Raw genomic sequence first — 21,605 nt, 5'->3', positions numbered from 1 at the left:
AGGATAATCTGGCTTCAGCTTTGGGGAGAAACATTTTTGAATTGTTTGACAACGTATAAAATATATTGATCTCCTTTTCTAACTTTTAACCAGCATCTCGACCAGGAAAGAAGTAGACAGAGGAACACAATAAATTGAACATCAGTAAAAATGATCCAAAAAAAAAAAAATCAGACAGAAACTGTTGAAATGTGAAATATAAACCATTTTTTTAAGCAAACTAAAAGAGTGAAATTATGGGGATCCCTACCAGAGACTACTATGTGACCTACTGTTTCTTGCACTCCTGAGCCTGACACTCATACCAGATCAGTTCACAAATGTTGGGTCAAGGACACAGGAAGTAAGAAAAGGACACAAGATAGAGGTAAGGGCATGACCATTTCTTCAAATCTAGGCTCAGGGACAAGAGATCAACATTGTCTGTCAATATTGGCCTAATGAGAATAGTGGTTCACATCGGTGTCGTTTTTTTCTGCTGATTATTATTATTATTATTATTATTATTATTATGTATAGGTGCGCAAGAGATGACATGCTCCACACAGCAACAAGCTTGCTAGCTCAGTATGTCCACAGTGTTGCCTTTGGATTGTAAATATGCCATTTTCAATGAAAGCGCTGGTTATGCAAGTGGGGAGTGAGTCGTCTTCCTTTAATACTTATAATCTAATGTTTCGTTCATGCGTGACGTGCGGAATGGATCCGGTTTATAATTTCAGTGATTGGGTTTCATTCTTTGCACTTTACTTTGTTCTTATGTAAATGTTTGTGCCACATACTTGTATAAACGTAGAGCTTTCCAAGTTGTATCATTGCCAGCATTATTTAATTGAAATGCATGCAGTGGCATCACAGTAAAAGAAGCACAAGATGTGACCTGACATTAGTTTGAGGGAAGAGCTGTTGTCTGTATCCGTATCGGAAATTAAGTGCCGGACAATGTCATTATATTGGCTATCGTTAAAAATGCCAAATCATGCATCTCAGCTTATGTTTCTCATGTTTCTTCTCTACTTATGTGTCTCTGCTTACTTATGTTGCTATATAAGGCTTTAATACATGCATGAATGTTGCACGTTTCTTACAAAACACACACTAAACAGCTCAGTTTCACCTTTCTACACATAAATGCAGAAGCTGGAGTTTCTGAATATCTTCAGCTTGGCCGGAGTTTTACAAAAGCTCAGCTTTTTTTTTTTTTTTTTTTTACATTTGCGAGTGGACTAAAGGCTAAAACGCACAGAAAAACATGTTTTTCCAAATATCTGTGTATGACATGGCCTTAGTGTCTATGTCTAGTGTACTTTTCTTTTTTTGATTATGCGCATTTTACTTTAAAAAACACTTCAATTTTTATGTGTGCTTTAAGTACTGTATTTTTATAGAATCAAACACAAAACGAATGCAAAAATCTAAATTCAGTCAGGACAAATCCAGTAGGTGCATCTCTAGCTGAGGCACAAACAAGAAAATGAGGTATAAAAGTGATGGTCACATTTCGACAGAGAAATGAGTTTAGCAAACTGGAATGTTTCAATGATTAAAGCATGTGTGCATTCACTTCCACGTGGGATAGTCTCTCCCACGGTTTCTATGAGGGATTCACTGCTGAGCCATGCTGTCCAATTCATGCCAGTATGACGGTGAGACCGTTGCTCAGTCGCTCTGATCCGATCTCCTTGTGAGGAGCTTTGATGAGATATGAGCAAGTAGGATGCAGGGGAGAGGAGACCTGAGGAGAATGAGGTGGGATGAGGAGGACAGGGATAAATGTGATGGGACACACAGGAAGGGAATCATGTGTGGCAGGGTAGAGAGAGTGCAGGCAAACCAAAAGAAAGAAAGAAGCATGACAAAATAATAAAAAAATGGATAAAGGAAAGGAAAACCGTTTGCAAATGTGTGCCAAATGTGTTACGAATAACTAATCCAACATGCACAGAAGAAAGAAGGGGAGCAACAAAATCAGCAGCAAGCTAATTTGTAGTAGCAAATTCTTCAATTGCATTAGTTTAATGCAAGTGCGGACCGGGGGCCATTTGTGGCACGCAGCTGATTTTTTTTTTTTGTTAATTAAAAAAAATTTGATCGGCTCTCGGCACATGTAAAAAAAATTAAAATGAGCATAAGCACTGTGAGAAAAACAAATATTTTTGAAGCATAAAGTTCAAATATTAAATTTTGAAGTCGTAATATTAGAAACAAAAAAAGAGAATTCAGTTGCAATTTTTTTCCCCATTGTAAAATTGAAAAACAGCAATAATTAAAAACAAGCAGTAGAGAAAAAGCTCATAGTAATAATACACTTTGTCACCTATAACACAATGCTGAAATGCAGGCTGTTCTTTCTTTAAATATATATATATATATATATATATATATATATATATATATATATATATATGTAAATTGTTAGCATATCCACATGGGTTGGTTTACAAAATGTAAAAATGCAGCTACAATCTCCGAGCTAGACATAGTGTCCTAATTAAACAACACTGCTGTCTAAAGTACCATATTTCTCAATCCACAGAGGTATCGTTTAATTACAGTTGCACATTACTTAAAGACACATTGTCTCCAAGGCAGAAATGTATTAGAAAGTATTCCACAACAAAAAACTGCATCACAAGCTCAGCTCAATAAATTATTACTCAATAAACTTAATACAACTAAAAAAAACAACCAGCACCACACTTTAACTTAAAGGCAGCATATGTTAAATTATATATTGTCTATATTTTGACACATAAGTCGCAGGTAAAAAGTGTGACTTAGACGCAGAAAAATATGGTACATTGTCATAAAATGTGGATTAATGAGCAATGATAACTTGGCTCTGCATCTTTAAGAGATTGTGCAGGTCAAACTTGTTAGTATGATGTCCATACTGGCCTCTATCTACTGTAGTTACAGTACCTGCGTGCATAGTAATTACAAAAACCTACATATAAAAAAGGCAAATGTAGACTATTCTTGATATCGGTGCCTTAGCAGGATATAACTTGTCTGTGCATCCACCTTAATACAACTATTTTAAAACAATAGTGTGATTTTCTTAGTGCAAGTTAAAGCCGATTTCAATTTTTTTTTTAAGTGTCTTTTTCCCTGAGACATGAGAATACACTGGGGAAAAAAGAGACCAAACTGCTTGAACACTGAATTTTTCATAGCTGTTGCAAATCAAAGAAGCATTAAAGAGAGATGGTTGAGTTTCAGAAGAAAACATAAATAAAAATTATTATTCATTATTCAAAAATGCCCCAGGGTCATACAACTCAGCTTTAGGATTATTAATTGATGCCAAAAGCAAGACTCCCGCCAAGCACCCAGAGTCATCTGCAGGTATTAGGCTGGCATTACATGCTATCAACAGAATACAGGCAGGGAATCATAAGAGGCAATCCCAACATAGGAGAACCATTTTTCAAAGCTGAAATCATTAAACTCAACACAGCGATTGATTGGTTATAATGCGAGGGGGAGCAGAAAGCTCAATATACAGTATGACCATACCTACCTGACATTCCTTCAGACATTTCCTCAATACATGTTAATACTGGAACACAGAGGGGAACATATACATTGTGTTCATTAATACTAGCTTCACACATCACATAAAAATGAAAGTAACATATATAACAAAATTCTTTAATAATAATAATAATAATAATAATATCCTGCAAAAAAAGTACGGTGTTTTCTTGTAGGATTTAGTTTTCGGCAAAAATTACTGCCACTAATATGTCTCACGGCCAAATATTGCGCCTAACAAACTAGTCCGAATCGAGTGCCCAAACAAAGCTTCCACATTTTGGTGGCTCAGTCTCTGTGAAAAATGAATAGCGCTCCTTTTGGGCTTGGGACACTATAGACAGATTCAAAAGAGCCATTTCGCCTCCTCTTCCAGTAAAGAAAAATGGTCTGGAGCCGCAAAACATGGCACAACTTCTTTTTCAAATTTGACCTGTTACAAGAATAGAATTTGACTTAGAGAAGTGCAGAGTGCATGCGTAGGCTTGCGTTGAAATAATTTAAACACCGGCTTTTTTGAGTTGTTCCCGTGTTTGTGTAAAATGAAAAGAAAACGTAGCCAACTTTAACATAAAAAAGCCCATCAGAGTTCACATATCAGCATAACAGTGTGTCTGTTCAATATGGTTTACACCACTTGACTCATCACAGGCAATTCAATATGCTTGCACTGAATGAATGTCATCAACTTGACTACTAGTGATGTTTGCTGCCATTCTATTGGTCCTGTCTTTGCAGGGAGGAGCATTTCTTTCATTTTCTGAATAATTAATAAGTTGTTTATTTTTTTTAAATTCGGAGAATAGATGCTGTGATATTTTTATGAACGATTCATGTATTCTCCATCTGTGAATGGCTTCCTCCTCCTTACGATCTCCAGTGCAGTCACAACACTAGCAGCTGTAGTTGAGTTTGGGGCCTTCACCCACTTCTTGAAAGTATGTTTGCTCTGTTCAACCTTCCATAGTAGTTCTGAAATCGCTCCCTTATTCCCATTAAAATTCCTCCACAGCGCTGTAAGAGACTCATTGCAAGTTATTGCAAATGCTCGATTGCAGTTGTTGCTGCTAAGGATGTCCCATTCAGTTATTAGGTTTAGGGGGCAATCATCTTTTCACACAGGGCCATGTAGGTGTGGATATTTTTCCTCCCTTAATAACAAAAAGTTTCATTTAAAAACTGCATTTTGTGTTCAGTTATGTTGTCATTGACTAATATTTAAGTTTCTTTGATGATCTGAAACATTTAAGTGTGAAAAACATGCAAAATAATAGAAAGAAATCAGGACAGGGGCCAACACTTTTTCACACCACTGTATATGCATGTTGCATTGTTTTCTGCATGCGAAACTGTCACTGTTTTATATTAAAAGTGTTTTGTGTTAACATTATTGGGTGTCTGGAATTGATCCATTGGATTTACAATGTTTTGGTTTTTGTGCGATTCGGTTTTCGAATGACCCTTTGGAACCGAGGCGCCATGTACTGTAATAGGAGTCGTGGTTGTCACTTGATTTTGCTGCAGTTTTACACACCAACATCAACTGGAACTCAATACAACAGCTCAATATCAAGCAGTAGGTTACTCCAATCTCCCTATCACTCTCTTCCAGTCTTGTAAGGCAGTCTTTGGACAGCTTGAACCAAGCCAACTTTTAAAAAAAAAAAATGTACCTTCTCTTTTCCCCTCCAGGACTCCTGGGCAGAGGCTGTATTTCCAACGGGCCACAGGCAGAGGCAGGCACAAGGCTGACAACCGGCGCACCTGACCAGGCACCTCTACCGGAAGAAACCTTGCAAGGTAGTGAAAGAGAAACTTAGTCAGAACCTGACACCATGTAGTGCTCCGATTTTGTGGAAATGATGAAACAACATGAAAAAGAGCAGGTTTAATCATCACCTGGTTGTCTTTGCTGGAGTTGACTCCATTGCCAGATGAAAGAACCCTGTGCAAAGACATTTATATTTCAGACCCCATAAATAATTGAATTGGCCCTTGAGAGCCATCTTCAATATTTACACGCTACCCCCAGTGCTTCATACTGTATACTGTATGTCATGGGTTACCTTCAGGGCAATATGAATGGAAGGATATCTCAGCTTGACCTATGCTACTGACGCCGACATCTAGTCAGATTCACACTTCAGAATAGCAATGAATAGCTACAATCGGCATAAGCATTAAAAAGCTAATGAATTGTTATGGTGCAGGTTTGGGAAGCCCAAATTCATTATCATGGCATGTTTAAGGGAAAACTGACCTTTTTTTTTTATTTTGCCCATCATCCACAATCCTTATGTGAGACATGAATACATGTCTTACTCTTTTCTGTGTGTTTTTATCATATAAAAACAGATAAAAAAGAGCCAGCTCATTACTGCACGTATGAGACATACTTATTCCTCCTATAAAGTTGTCTTAAAAAGTCTCCAAAAAGCGGCAACAACGCTCCATTTACATATCATGTGATGTGCATATTAAACAAGCCACAGTTATTATTATTATTAACCTTGTTACGCCGATCAAACTACATTACTGGCGTATTAACACTTAGCCATACCACAGCGGCTAGCTACTAACTTCACCACAGACTCGCCCGTAGCGTGTCAGCGTCACACTCAGAGCGCCTCAGACCACTACCAAAAGGTAAGGCTACATATTCAAGATGCCAACACTGCTGCTGTGTTTTTATTTCTGAGTTTGGAAAAGTTTACGCTAGGTGTAGGCTTTCATTTGTAGGACGTTGCTGTGTGACATCAAAGCGCTGAGCAAGAAAGCTCCGCTAATGCTTCGAATGGCCAAAATACGCAAAACCTTTACTGCATGGTCACAGCAGTAGACGTTGTTGGAGGTGTTTCAATAGCGGTCTGTATAGATGTTATAGGTGTATCCCATTACGTGCACTACTGAGCTGTCGCTTTTGATATGTTTTCATAGCTTCAAAACACACAGGAAACAGAAAGACACGTGTGCATGTCTCACACAAGGATTGCGGATGATGGGCAAAATAAAAATAAAAAATTCAGTTATCAGTTTTTAAGTTACAAGAACTCTTGAGTCAACCAATCATTGACAGCTTATAACTTTGGCTGCACTCATCTTCAACCCACACATAAAATCTGAAAGTAAATGCTACATGTGTTATCGCCAGGCCTGAGAGACTGAATGAATTACGACTCATAATCCTGTGACTCGACACTGATAATGATTGACAAATTTATATTGTACAATTCATCTAAACCAAACATGGACAAACTACGACCCGCACTTTTTAATCCGGCTCACCAACATTTCCAAATCTTTATTTTATTTTTTTTAAGTCTTGGAACTATCAAAATTATTCCAATGTTTTAGATAGAGATTATGCGCTTTACAGTGATGTACGGGTCATTACAGCAGTCATAGGGACTGCGTCACAGCAGCTCCAAGAAGACGAGGCTGTTACAGACAGCCGAGTAGGTGGGGGGTCTGCATCAGTATGATGAAGAAGGACGGAGAGGCAAGCTTTAAAACGACAAAGTTCTGCAGAAAAGTGATATTTTATTACATGTTTGGGTGTTTGTTTTTGTGTTTTGCCTTGTTTAGCGCATTTTTGCTTAATTGCAAAAGAGGAGGTCGTACACAAAGAACATTCACATGCTTGTGATGTCCCATGTTATACAGCTCATACAGTGGTACCTCACTTTTTTCGTTATTAGTTCGTTCCAAAAGGTCAGACGAAAATCAAATGTACAAAACTGAGGCAATGTTCCCATAGGCAATAATGTAAATCTCATAATCAGTTTCAGACACCCAGGAATATGAAACAAAAATAAATTTTATAGAATAACATATCAGACATTTTTTGAATAATCATAGAATAAAATAATATTAATTAAAAATGCATACAAATTTAAAAATTATAATAAAATTAATAAAAAATGCCCAGGCGCTTTGTTTGGTCACTCGATTTCTCAGAACAATACAGTACAGGGCAAACAGACTTGTATGAATATATTGTACGAAAACAGAGGCAAAAATATTCAACAAAAACTGAATCATATACAAACTGGGGCATATGAATACCAAGGTTTGACTGCAGTTCATACTGTAAATCCCAAACCATTATTTATGTACTGTCTGGGTGTCTTATTCAGGAAACACCTGTAAAATTTAATACCGTTCTTTGACTTGCTAATTGGTTTTGGTATTATACCACCTTTAGCATGCAGTAATGCAAAACAATCTCCAGATGGTTAAAGCACTGCTTAAAAAAGGCACCCAAGCACACACAGCAGCTTGTATGACTCTTTTACATCTGAAGTACAGCCGGCCCCCCTGTCAAATTTTTTAACATAATGTGGCCCGCGAGTCAAAACCGCCCATGATCTAAACACACTCTCTGAGTGTTTCTCCATCACCTGAATAGCAACATCCATTATTTGGACATAATTAACTACAATTGCAACAGCTAATAATTATGAAATGAACTCCATTAAAATAAACAAAGTAAGGATAAAAGTTACTTGTTCTGTGGTCGGCACGATGATGTTTTAAAAACATTGAACTTACTCCTGAGGATTGAAGGGTCCTGAAAAACACAAACAGAAAAGATTTTAATTAGTGTGCCCAGATGGAACTAAAATTTAAATATAATAATAATAATAATAATACAAATTTATATAATTTTCTGGAGCCGCAAAACATTACAGCTTATGAACTTGTGAAAAATTTTAATTTTTAAAAACGTTACCTGTTACAACAACAAAATTCAACAAACAGAAGTGTAGCATGCATGTGTAGGCCTTCTCTGAAATAATTTAAACACTAAACTCTAGGCCTTTTTGAGTGTTTCCCATATTTGTTTAAATTTAAAACAAAACGCAGCCAACTTTAACAAAAAAAAGCTCATCAGAGTTCACATTTCTGCATATCGGTGTCGTTTGCTCAATAGCATTTACGTCATCAATTATCATTCCATTTGTCCTGTCCTTGACTGTCTTTGTAGAGAGAGGTATTCTTTTATTTTCTGAATCATTTCTTGTTTATTTTTTAATTGGGAGAACAGATGCTCTGATATTTTTATGAACAATTCTTTCATGAATTCTCCATCTGTGAATAAATGGCTTCCCCGTCCTTCCGATCTCCTGTGCAGTCCAGTGTTGCAACAAATGTAGGGACCGGTAGTTGGAGGCTTAGTGAAAGCACTGTTTTTTGGTAGACTAAGTAAAAGCACATATTGTTCTGCGGTTGCTGCCGAGAGGTCCCTCCCGCCTCACAGCAGTCACAAGCGGTCAATGCAAAGTCAGCTCCCGTGGCACACTATCTGCCTCTCCCGGAGTCACCACCTCGGCAATTGGCATGTCACGGGCTCCAAACACATAGCTACAGCGAGCTTCTCGTTATAAAACATGCTGCTATGCTCTCGTTAATCACATTTATTTTACTGTGCAGACTCAACTCAAAACTCCCTCACATTTTTTCTCTCCAGTGAGACTCACTGCATACACTGGCTTACCTCTCCTTTGCTGGCTCATCCAATCAGCAGTCAGAACACAGTCTCGACGCAGTGACGAACTTTCATTTTGAAAATGCACATTTCTCCTACTTCCGTGTTAAAAACATAACCACGCTCCGCGAAGGGAGCCGCAACAAGGAGGCTGAAGCGCCGCGGTTTGCCGACCCCTGGTAGAGGTGAATACCTGCTAATGTGTTATACACACCTATTATTGTGAAGTTGAATAACTTACAATTTTCATATTTTTATGAAATCAATTTCTAAAAAAAATGCAACTTACAGTCCAGGGCAACTTATCGGAATTTCCGAACATTTAGGTGCTACTTTTTTCCACACGCTTTGAACCGTGCGGCTTAAACAATGATGCAGCTAATTATAGCTAAAGGAACTACAGTTCCCATGATGCTTAGAGTGCAGAAACAGAAAGTAGTGCATTTCCACAATAGAAGCTAATATCACATTTTTTGACATCTTATGCAGCGATTGTGTTTTGATCTGACAAATCTTAAGTACGTTTGATCAAATGTATAACTACTACAGCTTTTGCTTGAACCGCGGCAGGTCTTGAACTCCGATGAAAAAAAGCATCTCACATCTTACCGGAACTAACGAGTGACGCTGGGAACACAGAGTGCAGGTAGGATCGCAAGGTTTATACTGTGTCTTTCTGTGTAAATATCCCATATTACAACGTGGACACCTGCGGCTGATAGACAAGTCCGTGCTACATTATATGTACAATTTTTTTTTCTCTTTAAATTTGGTGGGTGCGGCTTACATTCAGGTGCGCTGAAGTCAGGAATTTACGGTATACATGTTTTCATGATGCATTTTTTGACGGATGTGACTTAGCAGTCCGGCAAAATACGGTGCAGTATCACAACATATCAACAACAAACACAGAAGCATTCAGTGTTTCCTGTCTACAGAGTTGCTTTATTCCGCACTCAACTGTTGCACTCACCTCTGTTCTGCATTGTTCTTCTGGAGTACCGACGACTGGGCCTCCTCTCAAAGGAGGCTGACCTCCGTGCTTTATTGGACTTTGTTGTCTGGTACTCTGTGTTTCCACTGGTCCCCACACAAAAACACAAACAGTTTAACTTAACACAGAGGAGATCATTGCAAGCATCCAGTGTGAAGGCTCAATCTTCAACTAAAATAAGAACCTTTGCGGCTAAATTTGAAAACAGTTGCTCTGAAAACAGTTGATATCTGCACATACACCAATGACCCCTGGTGAACTCAGGACCTATTCAAGCGATAACCCTCTCGTACCAACAAACTCGCCAACCCCTCCACTTAAGCAAACATGACTGCCACTGCTTATCTAGCTGGGTAATGTTTAAACATACACACACACACACACACACACACACACACACACACACACACACACACACACACACACACACACACAGGAAGCACCGGGCCACTGCTGTAATGGTGTGGTAGCATTTAACCATGTGTATTTACAGTATTTACCTTTTCTGTTGTCTGTACAAATAAAACATGCTGTGTTTCAAAAACAATAACATTTGATTTTTTGTGATTTTTTGTTCTCCAACAAACCATTCTTTATTGTTGCTAAGGCAAGTTCAGTGTTTTCTTGGCAGTGCTAAAAGAGAGGGGCTCTTTTTACAGACACTTCCTTCCTAACCTTCAGTTCTACCAAGTTACCTGTATCTGAAGCGTGATCCCATGCGAATGAAGCCGGAACGTGCCGAGTTCTTTTGTACTGGTCCCCTCAGCCGAAAGAAAGCATGATGTTCCACTGCGCACTTCCAGAGGTGCTTACAGGCCTTAGGGTGATCCATTCTGAAGACAAAGGTGTGCTCCTGCTCCTTGCCCTAGGAAGGATTAGCGTTGGGTTAGATACTGATCCTTACCAGTAAGAGTGAAAACTGCAATACATTTGCACATAGACTGTACTTCCCATTACAAAAGAACATGCAGCACATACTAAGAGTGGTGATAGCCCTTAAGCCTTAGAGCTGGGTTTCAATTTTCGCACTAGAACTTAGCCTTTTGTATGCCCCGGTTTTCAACAATAATTACTGCCACAAATACAGTATGTCTCGATTTTTTACAGTATCTCGATTATGGTACGGCCAAGCAGTGCGCCTAACAAACTAATCGAGTGCCCACACAAAGTGATAGCTGATAGTGGTTCTTTTACAATTGGGACATTATAGACAGATTTAGGCCAGGGAATCCTTTAATCATGTTAATTGTGTGTGTGTGTGTGTGTGTGTGTGTGTGTGTGTGTGGTTTATTTGTTCATAAAACGCACAGAGAACGATGAACAACTCGTATCTGTCTCCTTACTAGCATCACCAGCACCCCGGAACTGATAGTGTTTGAGCTATTTTTGACAATATTAGCACCTTACATCAGAAAACTGTCTCAGAGTCACCATCAAGTCTGCACTGAGTTGCATATTTACTGCTGAACTGATAAGTTGCCATGAGTTACTCAACCTTATCAGCACTTTACTCACTTCTAGGTCAACTTCACAGAGACTGTAATTATTTACTCCCAGCAGAAGCCATGCACTTTGTCCAACTCAAGACATGATCCTAGTTGGATTCTCTGGCTTTTAGGGGCGTCTTCTCAAATGCCTCCAATAATTATAATAATAATAATAATAATCTAGAAACAAGTAGACTAACTTTCAACTAGTTACATGGGTTTCAGACACACACAATAACATGACCATCAACCAGTGTTGCAGAGATTACTAGAAAATGTACTCCAAGAAGAAAATTACCAACCAGCTTGTACATTCAGTTTCACCACAGAGGCTACAACACTGTGTGTCACGGACAGGTTGATAAAGTACCCAAGCGAGTACAGTAAATATGTGCACTGACCAGGAAACAATATATTATACAACTGTTAGGGGGCTGAGCTACAAGGCCAGTGCTCTGTGTACAGTGTGTGTGTGTGTGTGTGCGTGTGTGTGTGTGTGTGTGTGTGTGAGTGGCGATCGTGGGGAGCATGGATAATGCATACCAGAAATACCAGAGAGGAGGCTTCTTTATTAACCTCCCACACAGACCTCCAGGATGGACATAAACAAGCTCTGCTGCCCCCTCATATACACTTGCCTCTGAGCAACATAACAAAAAGTCCACTTTCATTTTAGTTTGGGACTCTGGAGCTACTTTCGACAGTCAAACTATGTTTATTTTATTAACAAATAGCTATATTTTTCATTATGCATTTACCAAATAAACTAGCATGGTTGAGCAAAATCAGAATGTGGTATTATCATATTTTATGAACCATAAGTCGCAATTATCTACAAGTCTCATTTACCGGTATTAATGATCGAGCTAGCTATCATCAGAGCAAGCTTTTTGTTTTCTTTTTTTCCTTTTTTTTTTAAAGGAGTACCATGGCACCGCTCGTAGCAACATTAAATTCACACGAGAAGAAGACAAAGTCAGAGGAAGGGGGCAATGTTTACACCAACGAGGAGACAAACTAAAGCTACAGAAGCTAAAATAAGTACATTTTTTTTAAGTATATGGATACAATAAAATCTTACCTGTTTAATCAACGTCAGAATGTTCTCAAAGAAGACTCTTAATGCAGTGTGTATAAACATATCAAACAGCTGTATTTTAACAACAAAATTTCATTTTTGTAGTCACAAATACACTGAAAATCATACATGTGTATTTAGTTAGTCAGTGGCTGATGCAGCAGCTACAATCTCCAAGCTAGACATAATTAGTCTTGTAATTAAACATTGCTGTCTAAAATACCATATTTCTCCATCCACACAGATATCATATCATTATAGTTGCACATTAATTAAAGACACAGTCTCTAATGCAGAAGCATATTGTATGAGAATGTATTCCGTAACACAAAGCGTCTGGTACGCTCTGTACTATTCACTAGCCAATATGCGTCGCCAAAAAAAAAATCCAACCACCACCCCATTTTAACTTAAAAGCAGCACATGTTAAATTATGTATATTGTATTTATTTTGTAATGTAACTCGCACCAGACGATAAGTTACACGTGACTATAAGTCGCAGGACCAGCTAAACTATGAAACAAGGGTGACTTATAGGCTGGAAAATATGGTGCATCAGCATGTTGACATAAAAATGAGATATCAGTTCATATCGGTATATATTGCCGCACAAGTGATGATGTGCGGCACATAAATATGGCACCTACAACTTGTATTGCATATTGCAGAATTTGCCATATTTTCCACAAAGAGTGTTTATTTGTGAAATGCATGCAGTGGCATCACAGTAAAAGAAGCATAATTTGCCCCTTTAAAACATGGCATTAGTTTGAAGGAAGATCTGCTGCCTGTAAACGACATTGGTTGATATCGGTATTGGTAATGAAAATGCTAGATGATATCCGTTTATCAGATACTGGTACAGAAGCCAATTTTACATTGGCCAACATTACAAACATTATTGGCCAACATTATCCATTGAGGTGTTAGCATTATTCTATAAGACTTTGATTATAAATTAATTGTAAGTATTAGATAGATAGATAATACAGTATAGGTCTGACCCCACACATGCTTATGCTTCTCTGCCCACTTTTTTAATGCTCATTTTCAGAAATTACGCTGTTAGTCAAGTTAAAACAGGGGACTACTCTCATTAACGATCTTCCAAAAATATGCTCTAATTGTCATGTACACCTATATGCTGACGATGTCGTGATTCATTCTTCTAGTGTCAATAAATCTATCACTGAAAACACTTTGCAACATGAGTTCGCCTCAGTTCAGAGGTGGTTCTCATCAAACAAATTAATTCTGAACAAAAAGAAATCACGTTGTATGTCGCTTGGTACTAGACCATTTCTTTTACTGATGGCTCACCACTTGCGCTAGTTACCTCATTTAAATATCTTGGCCTCTGGATTGATCCTTTGCTTTCTTCCGAGTATCATATCGAATCCATCACAAACAAATTAAGTCGTAACCTACCCAAGTTCTACCATTCTATAAATTGTTTTACCTTTCAGATCAGAAAAATTATTGTCACTCAATTATTACTTCCTATTCTGGACTATGCTGACATTGCTTATCAGAACACATTTGAAACATATCTCCAACTCCTAAATGTAATTTACAACAGTCTATGAATATTTATTTTAAGGTGCCCATCTCAAACTCATCACTGCTCCATGTATGAATCTTTCAATTGGTTACCTCTCAATAGAAGAAGACATTACCACTGACTCCAATTTACTTTCAAATGCATTCACTTTAACTTTCCCTCTTATTTAAAACAATATTTAATGTCATTTACCTCACCATACCCAACCTTTTTTCACACACAACCTTTTTTCTTTGTCCCTAAAACTAATAAAGAATTTGGTAGATGTGCTTTTAAATTTAAAGCTCCATCAGATTGGAACTCTTTACCTAACAATATACGTATAATCAAGTCATTTTGTATTTTCAAGAATTCCATATTTTGTTTTCTTAAAACATCATGGAACTGCTTTTAATGGTTGTGATGTTGTATTTTATTTTGGTCGCGGTTGCTGTGACTAACTGTGGCGTATTATTGTTTATTGTACAGCATATTAGTGATTTTGTTGTTCTGTGGACGGACGGTGTAGTAACGGTGTGAGATATTATTGATGCTTTGTGTGGGTACTGTGGGTTTGTGGGGGTGATGTGGGGATGAGGTGGTAGCTAGGAGCCTGTGTATGCTGTTTGTGATTGTGTTGTATTGTATTGTATGTTTTATGTTAGGCCCTTTGAAAACGAGGTGATTCATCTCAAGGGGCTAACCATTAATAAATCTGAAACCTGACTACTCTAAAGTGTTTCAATATTCCTGAGGATAACAAATTTGAGATTGTGCATATTCACCTGGTCATCATCTTCCACGACCACAAGCGTCAGTTTACTCTTTTTGAAATCCAGACGAGTGATCTTGGGCCTACAAGAAAAGTAACAAATGACATGACACAAAAGGTTAGGATAAAGATGAAAATACAGCATATCAATGCAAGGCATATAACCAAATAGGTCAAAAAATTAGCTCATAGTCGAACATACCAGAAAAAGAGGCCGATCTTGGTTTCTCCCTCAAACACCAGAACTCCAGTCGGTGTCAAACCCAGACTGTACTCATTACCGTCACGTGCCTGCATGTTATAAACATGTGAGGGAAAGTCATTGAAATTACATAGACAGGAATACAGGCCAATCACTAAATATTTTGTATAGCAAATCTCAATTGTTCAGTGGGGAAAATAATTAGTGTAAGTTTACCTCCTAACATCATTTTAATGGTAGGATTGTAGGATTATTTTAACAGAGAGACATCCATCTATTTTCTATGCTGCTTATAAACAGAGTCATAAAATATATATTAAAAAAAAACATTAAATAGAGGGTATAACTTAATCCTGTCAGATTAAAAAGGAGAATAAGTTTTTTCTCTAGTTTTTCACTTTCTCTAGTACAGAGTGATAGAGTTGTCTTATGAATGACATTGAATCTACTTTTTGAGAAGAAACAAAAATATATAAAAATTTAATTGCAGGCTATGTTAAGAACTCAAGTAGGACCCGACCAATATGGATTTTTTGGGGTGCTGATGCCGATTCCTATATTAGGGAATCAAAAATTCTGATAACCGATATCTTAGATTTTTTTAATAAAAAAAAGACAAAACACCTGGTTTTGGTAGATCCATGCACTTTTTACAAATATATAAATCAAAGGGAGAACATGTTACCATTTTTCAAATACAGTAATTCCTCGCCACTTTGCACTACGATTTTCGCGGCTTCACTTTAGCATGGTTTTCAAAAATATATTAATGAAAAAATCTTTGCTGTTTTGTGGTTTAAAAAAATATGCATATTTAGTCAATTTTACATATTTTTTGCCTGAATTAATTATTTTTCAAGCATAAAATGGCTAAATGGAAAAAAATACAAATATAAGGCATTCAGAAGACGCATTTAAAGAGAGTATGATTATATGTAGTATTCTACACTTGTCTCTAGTTGTAGCAATGTTACCTTGATGAGACAATAGCACCACAGGAAGTAATGTATAGAAACTGGAAGTAAAATAAAGGAACTCTCCCAGTTCTAACATGAGTCTGTATTGTGTCTTATTTATGTCGTATTTTCTCTTATCATGTCTAATATATTGGGTGATACTAGTGTAAAGGTGACTATAGGGGTGTTATTTCATTTCTAAAGGGCTCTAATAATGTCAAGAAACTGTATTTGGAAGGTAGAAAACAGGTTTTCTATGCTCCAACTACAAAAATATTTATAAATAAGAAATCCTACTTTGCGGAAATTCCCTCATCAAGGTCGGGTCTGGAACCAATTAACCGTGATAAACAAGAGATTATGGTACTTTTATTATCAGAAATTGTGTGGAACAAGCAACATATGAACAATATGAACATGAAATAAATGAAAAATATAACAAAAGGGCAGCACACCACTGGGAAATAAAATAATTCATATAGACTTTGCATGATTAAGACATGTAACGGTACTTTACCATTTATCAATCTCACAAATGAATGAAATCGGCCCATTAATCAGCCGGGCCCAAATTTCTAGTTATTTCACAAACATGCAAAATTACAATGTGATGCCGATGAAACTTGCAGCTATGAATCCAATGCATCCCCAGATGCACATTAACAAATTAATTACTAATTAACTAACTAATTAATTTCTAAAGGGGGTTTGTGTGTTTGTGTGTCAGTTACCTTCACCATATGCATGTCCACACCATACATTTCAAGCCATTTTGCTTTATTCAAGTAGTTGATTTCAGCCTGGGCAGGTGTTTGACCTCTGAAGATGAAGAAAAAAATGACTTGAAAACACCTGGAAGGCATCACTGTGTGCAGAATGAGAAGTTCCCAAATGCAGTGGAGTGAAAGTGAAAAGCTAACCAACCTGCACTCCTTCCATGCGTTATATATCGCCAGCTCCACATCTTCTGTCTGGTCGGGGATAAACCGAAATTCTGATACGAGGTCCAGACTGTGTTCTAGTGGGTCACAATCACCTAGTTCAGCTGGAAACATACAGAGCACAACCATATGTAAAGTATATCAGGAAAATATCAAATGTGGCCATAATTGTGCTTTTTTTTTCATATTTCCAATTCCCTATTGCTTTTTGTGTACACAAGCGCTTAAGATTTTTGGTCATCCTGAAACAAGTACTGTATGCAGTCATTTAGTTAAACTGCTTAACTATTAATAACCATTAAGGATGTACTGCAGTATCAGCTTCATTAAAAAACAAAAACAAACAAAAAAACTATTTTATCTGTGGAGGCAGGACTGATACGCCCTGCAGTCGATTGCACTTTGATTGATCTTGGAGCTCCTCTGTAGTAGGTTCAGGTTATTTCAACTGTGACAAAATACTTAGCATACAGATGGGAGAGAGAGAGGGGAATCAACATTTTGTTTTCTGTCTCCAAGTAATTTTAAGAATGGGAACGGTAGAGAGTTCAAGTGAGGAAAAACAGAAAGGCCGAGAGGGTGCGGGATTACAAGGCCTCTAAAGACAAGGGAGCACTAATGAGCTGGCATTTACCCGAGAGTGACTCTGCAAGTTTCTGTGTGTGTGTTGTTACAAATTCCTGCCATCTAACTTTCTGAAACACTGAAAAACTGTTTTAAATAACAGCAAATAAGACGGTGGTCATTGCAATAGTATGTGTGGTATTTTGTGTGACATAATGGCCGCAGTCGTGGGGGTCAGAAGCATAGTGCAGATATAGAGACAAGCAAGAGATAAGCACATGATAAGCACGAGTTAACATACTTTCAACATTAGTGGTGCATTGTTCCTGGTTGCATTGAAAGGAAAACATCAGATCATCATGGCAAAGGCAGTGAGACACATTTTTAAAAAGTTCTATTTTCTCAGTTGGCTCTCTGGAATGGGAGGGGGCGGATGTTACCTTCCAGGACCAACAGGGAATGGTGCAAAACCGCAAGTAATTGATACGCCCATAAAAATGCCTACTTTTGACACACGCCTCCTCCAAAACTGTGCTGCTAGCTTGATGTTGACGTTCTCCGATTTCAAATCAATATTTGCAATAAAAGTGACTCTTCAGCTCCAGACCCCACTTCTCTCTTCAAATGCCTTTGCCCATCCGCGGCACAATCCGGGTTTAAGCCGTAAACATGCCTCACACGCTTACTTAACACATCTGAAGTATAAACTGTGTAGGTACTCACCACTAAGGAATGATAATATGAGAATGAACAGATAGAATCAAAGTCCCATTGTAGCCAATCACAGCACACAACAATGGTACGTTCAAGGACCACCCAACAAAGTGTGAAATCTCAACTCTTGACAAAAACCATTATCAGTTAAGCATAGAAACATAAAGATGTACAAATTCTAAAAATTGTAGGTTCTAACCGTGGTACATGTGTGCTGTACATTTTACCTTTGTACCACGTATTTTTAAATTATTACCCACTATGGGTGAATGAGTGAATTTTTGTAGAAATACCTATTTTTGGATACATTTTTTTTTAACAAATATTAGCAAATTTGCAGGGCCTGAATGCTGAATTATGAATGTGCAATGTGAAAATAACCACACAAAAGTCAACATTAAGACTTAAGGTTGGAATTCTTTTTAAATACACCAATTTGTGGTCCTTGCTGAAAAAAACTAACAAGGAGTTGTGAATGTGCACCATTACCTGAGATAGATACAAGTTGAAAAAGTAATAAGAAACAAAATAGAAAGAAAGAAATGGTTCCTAAACATTTGAAACAATTAATGGAAACCTCAAGTGTATTCACACTGAATAGTAAAAGAAAGATTAGACTCTCGTCTGTCATCAGAAAAAAAATTTGCCTCTACCTTTTTCCGTTCTTTAGTAATCAACAGTACAACATAGGTAAGTTTCAGGAAAATATCAGTTCCCGACTAAAAAAGGGAGAAAACCAGCTTTTTGTGAAAAGATACATTTCAAGCATAACTTTCACTTTGACGCAAATATGTTTTGCTTTTGTGACAGCTCAAATATTTAAACAACTACATCAACATAAACAACAAAAAAGGGGTTGTTTTACATCAAAATAATTCATTTACAAATATAACACCAGGAACTATTTACAATGTTCACATTCAGAACTGAACTATTTTATTTGTGTGCGCATGGGCATGCGTTAAAATTTCCCTACAATGCGTAACATTCCGCACACTACACTCCTCCACGCTCTCTCACTTCCTTCTTCCCGTCATGTGTGATTTTTTCCGTCTACATGATCTCTGACGAGCTCTTATCAAATGCACTTCTGCCACCTTGTGGCCGTTTTTATGGCTTAAAATTGCTCTGAAGTGAAATCCATTAGTGGAGAGTTGCGTCATCACCTCTTTTTGCCTCTCGCTCAAAAAAATGTAAAAGACATAAATACGTTATTGGGATTGGGCGTTCGTGTTTAAAAAAATGTATAACTACGTCTTTGGTATTGAATGAGTGAAGTACTTGTGTCCTGAAGAACAGCTAAAGTACTTTCAGTACTTTACAGTGGGAATTTTGTGTATTTGCAGCCATCTGAATGACGACAGAAATAATACACACGTTCAAGTGAGTCAGAAAAGGAGCCAGTTCATAGGACCACATTGTGGTAATCCACTGCTCTTCTGAATGAATGATGCAGTCAGGTGAGTCTTGGGGTGACTATGTTTAAATGACGCATCGGCTCATTTTGTATAAGCTGTCTGGTTAGAAAATACCAATAGGGGATCAGAACAATCTCTAAGAGACGTGGACGGGGTGAAAAGATTTAACCCGTGTGAACAAATAAAAACGGAATGTGAGTCAACCTTTTCTTACTCACACCGCAATGAATGCTGTCTAAAAAAACGCCATATGGCCTTACTAACTTTCTTACCCTGAAGCGAGAAGGCAGCCAACTCCACAGCTGTTTCAAAAGGACATTCCAGCCTGAAATCACAAACAGTTGGAGGTAAGCTGTAACAAAATGAATAAGGGTGTAAATGCTGTCACACGCTATGCAAATGTGCTGTGTTCAGTTAACTGTCCAAAAGTCCAACTACCAGCTACAAGCACATTGCATAGCCACATTATGTCATCATTAAAGTAGGGACACAGAGACAGTTTAGTTTATGATGATGCAGAAAGGATCTTACTTTCCACTGAGGATGTCTTGTTTCAACTGCAACACAAAAAGATATCTGAAAGAAGAACATAGAGTCAAATACGGGCATGAATCATGAAATCACTCCCATTAATCTGGGTTTACATGAGCAGCACATGATGACTTAACTGACACGGAATGTTGTGTATGGCCAAAATGTCTGGTGCAAAATATAAGTTGAAAAACAAGTGTGCACGCTGTAACACCCATTACCAAGATGCATTACACCCCGGTTTAAAAAAAATATAGATTGCTAAAAAGATATCTTGGATTTCATACATTGTCTTGGTTATTGTACAGCCAAACAGTGTCAAAACAAAGCATCCACACATCGGTGACTCAGTCGCTGTGAAGAATAAATAGTGGTTCTTATAGAATTGGGACACTATAGACAGATTCCAGACAGGAAATCCTTTAATCATATTTATTGTGCGTGTGTGTGTATGTGGTTTATTTGTTCGAACGCAAACAAAAGAATGAACAACTCAGTTTCTGTCTTCTTTCCTTCTCTTTTTAAGTACTGTGCGCTGATGACATGTTAAAAGGGAACTGCGTATTTGTGAGGTGTCTGTGTGCTTTTTGCACAATGACCCACCATGACACCAAAGAAAGTTGCAGGCACCAGAACTTTAACAAAGAATGTGAGAAACACTGTTCTAATCCAAGAAATAACTTGCAGAAAAGTATAAAAGGTAGAGTCTGTTACAGTAGGAACTGACCTTTTGGAACGGATTAATGATGAAAAATGGCTCCACTGTATTTGAAATGATTTTTTTTTTTTTTTTTTTTAGCAAATTTTAGTGATTTCATATTTAACTTTAAACTACGAATCGATCGGCCACTGATGAGTGTCGGCCGACTTGCATAAAAAAAGCATGTGATCAGCATATGCCGATAAGTGCCTTTCAATGCCAATCACAAAAAACGATCACCTGTGGATCATGTACTATTGCAGCCTACAGCCTGCCTGCAGCCTGCAGAGATCCCTGTGTGCAGTGTAGTGTTCTACTCTAAAGTCTTGGGTCATACTGCGCGGGCGTGCGGCAGCAAACCAACATGCCTGCTGTGTGAAACTTAAGCCATTTGTGAGAGTGATGTACAGTTTGCATCCTGCAACACATGCCACAAAAAATATCTTGCGAGGGGAGCACGTTAAATAGCTTTAATTTAATATGGCATTAGAAGAACAAACACTTGACGGAGTATGGTGAGTTTTCGAGGCTCACTGTGCAACACTCACCCATACACTACTGTAATTTCTAATGTAATTAACATGGTCTGTCTGTCTTGCATTAATTTCCTTTTTTCTTGTCATTTTTGTAGCAACAAATTACTTGGACCAGAACAATGCTGTTCAACTGATGTTCACGAGGG

At 37.7% G+C, this 21,605-nt stretch overlaps 1 protein-coding gene across 3 annotated transcripts in view; it reads right to left on the bottom strand.

The window, feature by feature from the left end:
- epb41l5 (erythrocyte membrane protein band 4.1 like 5) overlaps positions 1 to 21,605 on the bottom strand; it is a 47,779-nt gene that overhangs the window by 11,479 nt on the left and 14,695 nt on the right. For all 3 annotated transcript variants that reach the window (XM_054787039.1, XM_054787041.1, XM_054787040.1), the window contains exons 6-16: positions 20,224 to 20,268; positions 19,965 to 20,017; positions 16,980 to 17,100; positions 16,787 to 16,874; positions 15,100 to 15,188; positions 14,911 to 14,980; positions 10,715 to 10,884; positions 9,999 to 10,105; positions 8,089 to 8,107; positions 5,437 to 5,482; positions 5,211 to 5,329 (exon numbers count right to left, since the gene is read on the bottom strand). In XM_054787039.1, coding sequence (XP_054643014.1) covers positions 5,211 to 5,329; positions 5,437 to 5,482; positions 8,089 to 8,107; positions 9,999 to 10,105; positions 10,715 to 10,884; positions 14,911 to 14,980; positions 15,100 to 15,188; positions 16,787 to 16,874; positions 16,980 to 17,100; positions 19,965 to 20,017; positions 20,224 to 20,268 — 927 coding nt within the window. The remainder of the gene's footprint in view (positions 1 to 5,210; positions 5,330 to 5,436; positions 5,483 to 8,088; positions 8,108 to 9,998; positions 10,106 to 10,714; positions 10,885 to 14,910; positions 14,981 to 15,099; positions 15,189 to 16,786; positions 16,875 to 16,979; positions 17,101 to 19,964; positions 20,018 to 20,223; positions 20,269 to 21,605) is intronic.

Source organism: Dunckerocampus dactyliophorus, chromosome 9 (assembly GCF_027744805.1).
Source record: "Dunckerocampus dactyliophorus isolate RoL2022-P2 chromosome 9, RoL_Ddac_1.1, whole genome shotgun sequence".
NCBI classification, from domain to species: Eukaryota; Metazoa; Chordata; class Actinopteri; order Syngnathiformes; family Syngnathidae; genus Dunckerocampus; species Dunckerocampus dactyliophorus.
This window is presented reverse-complemented; position numbering and strand designations above follow the sequence as displayed.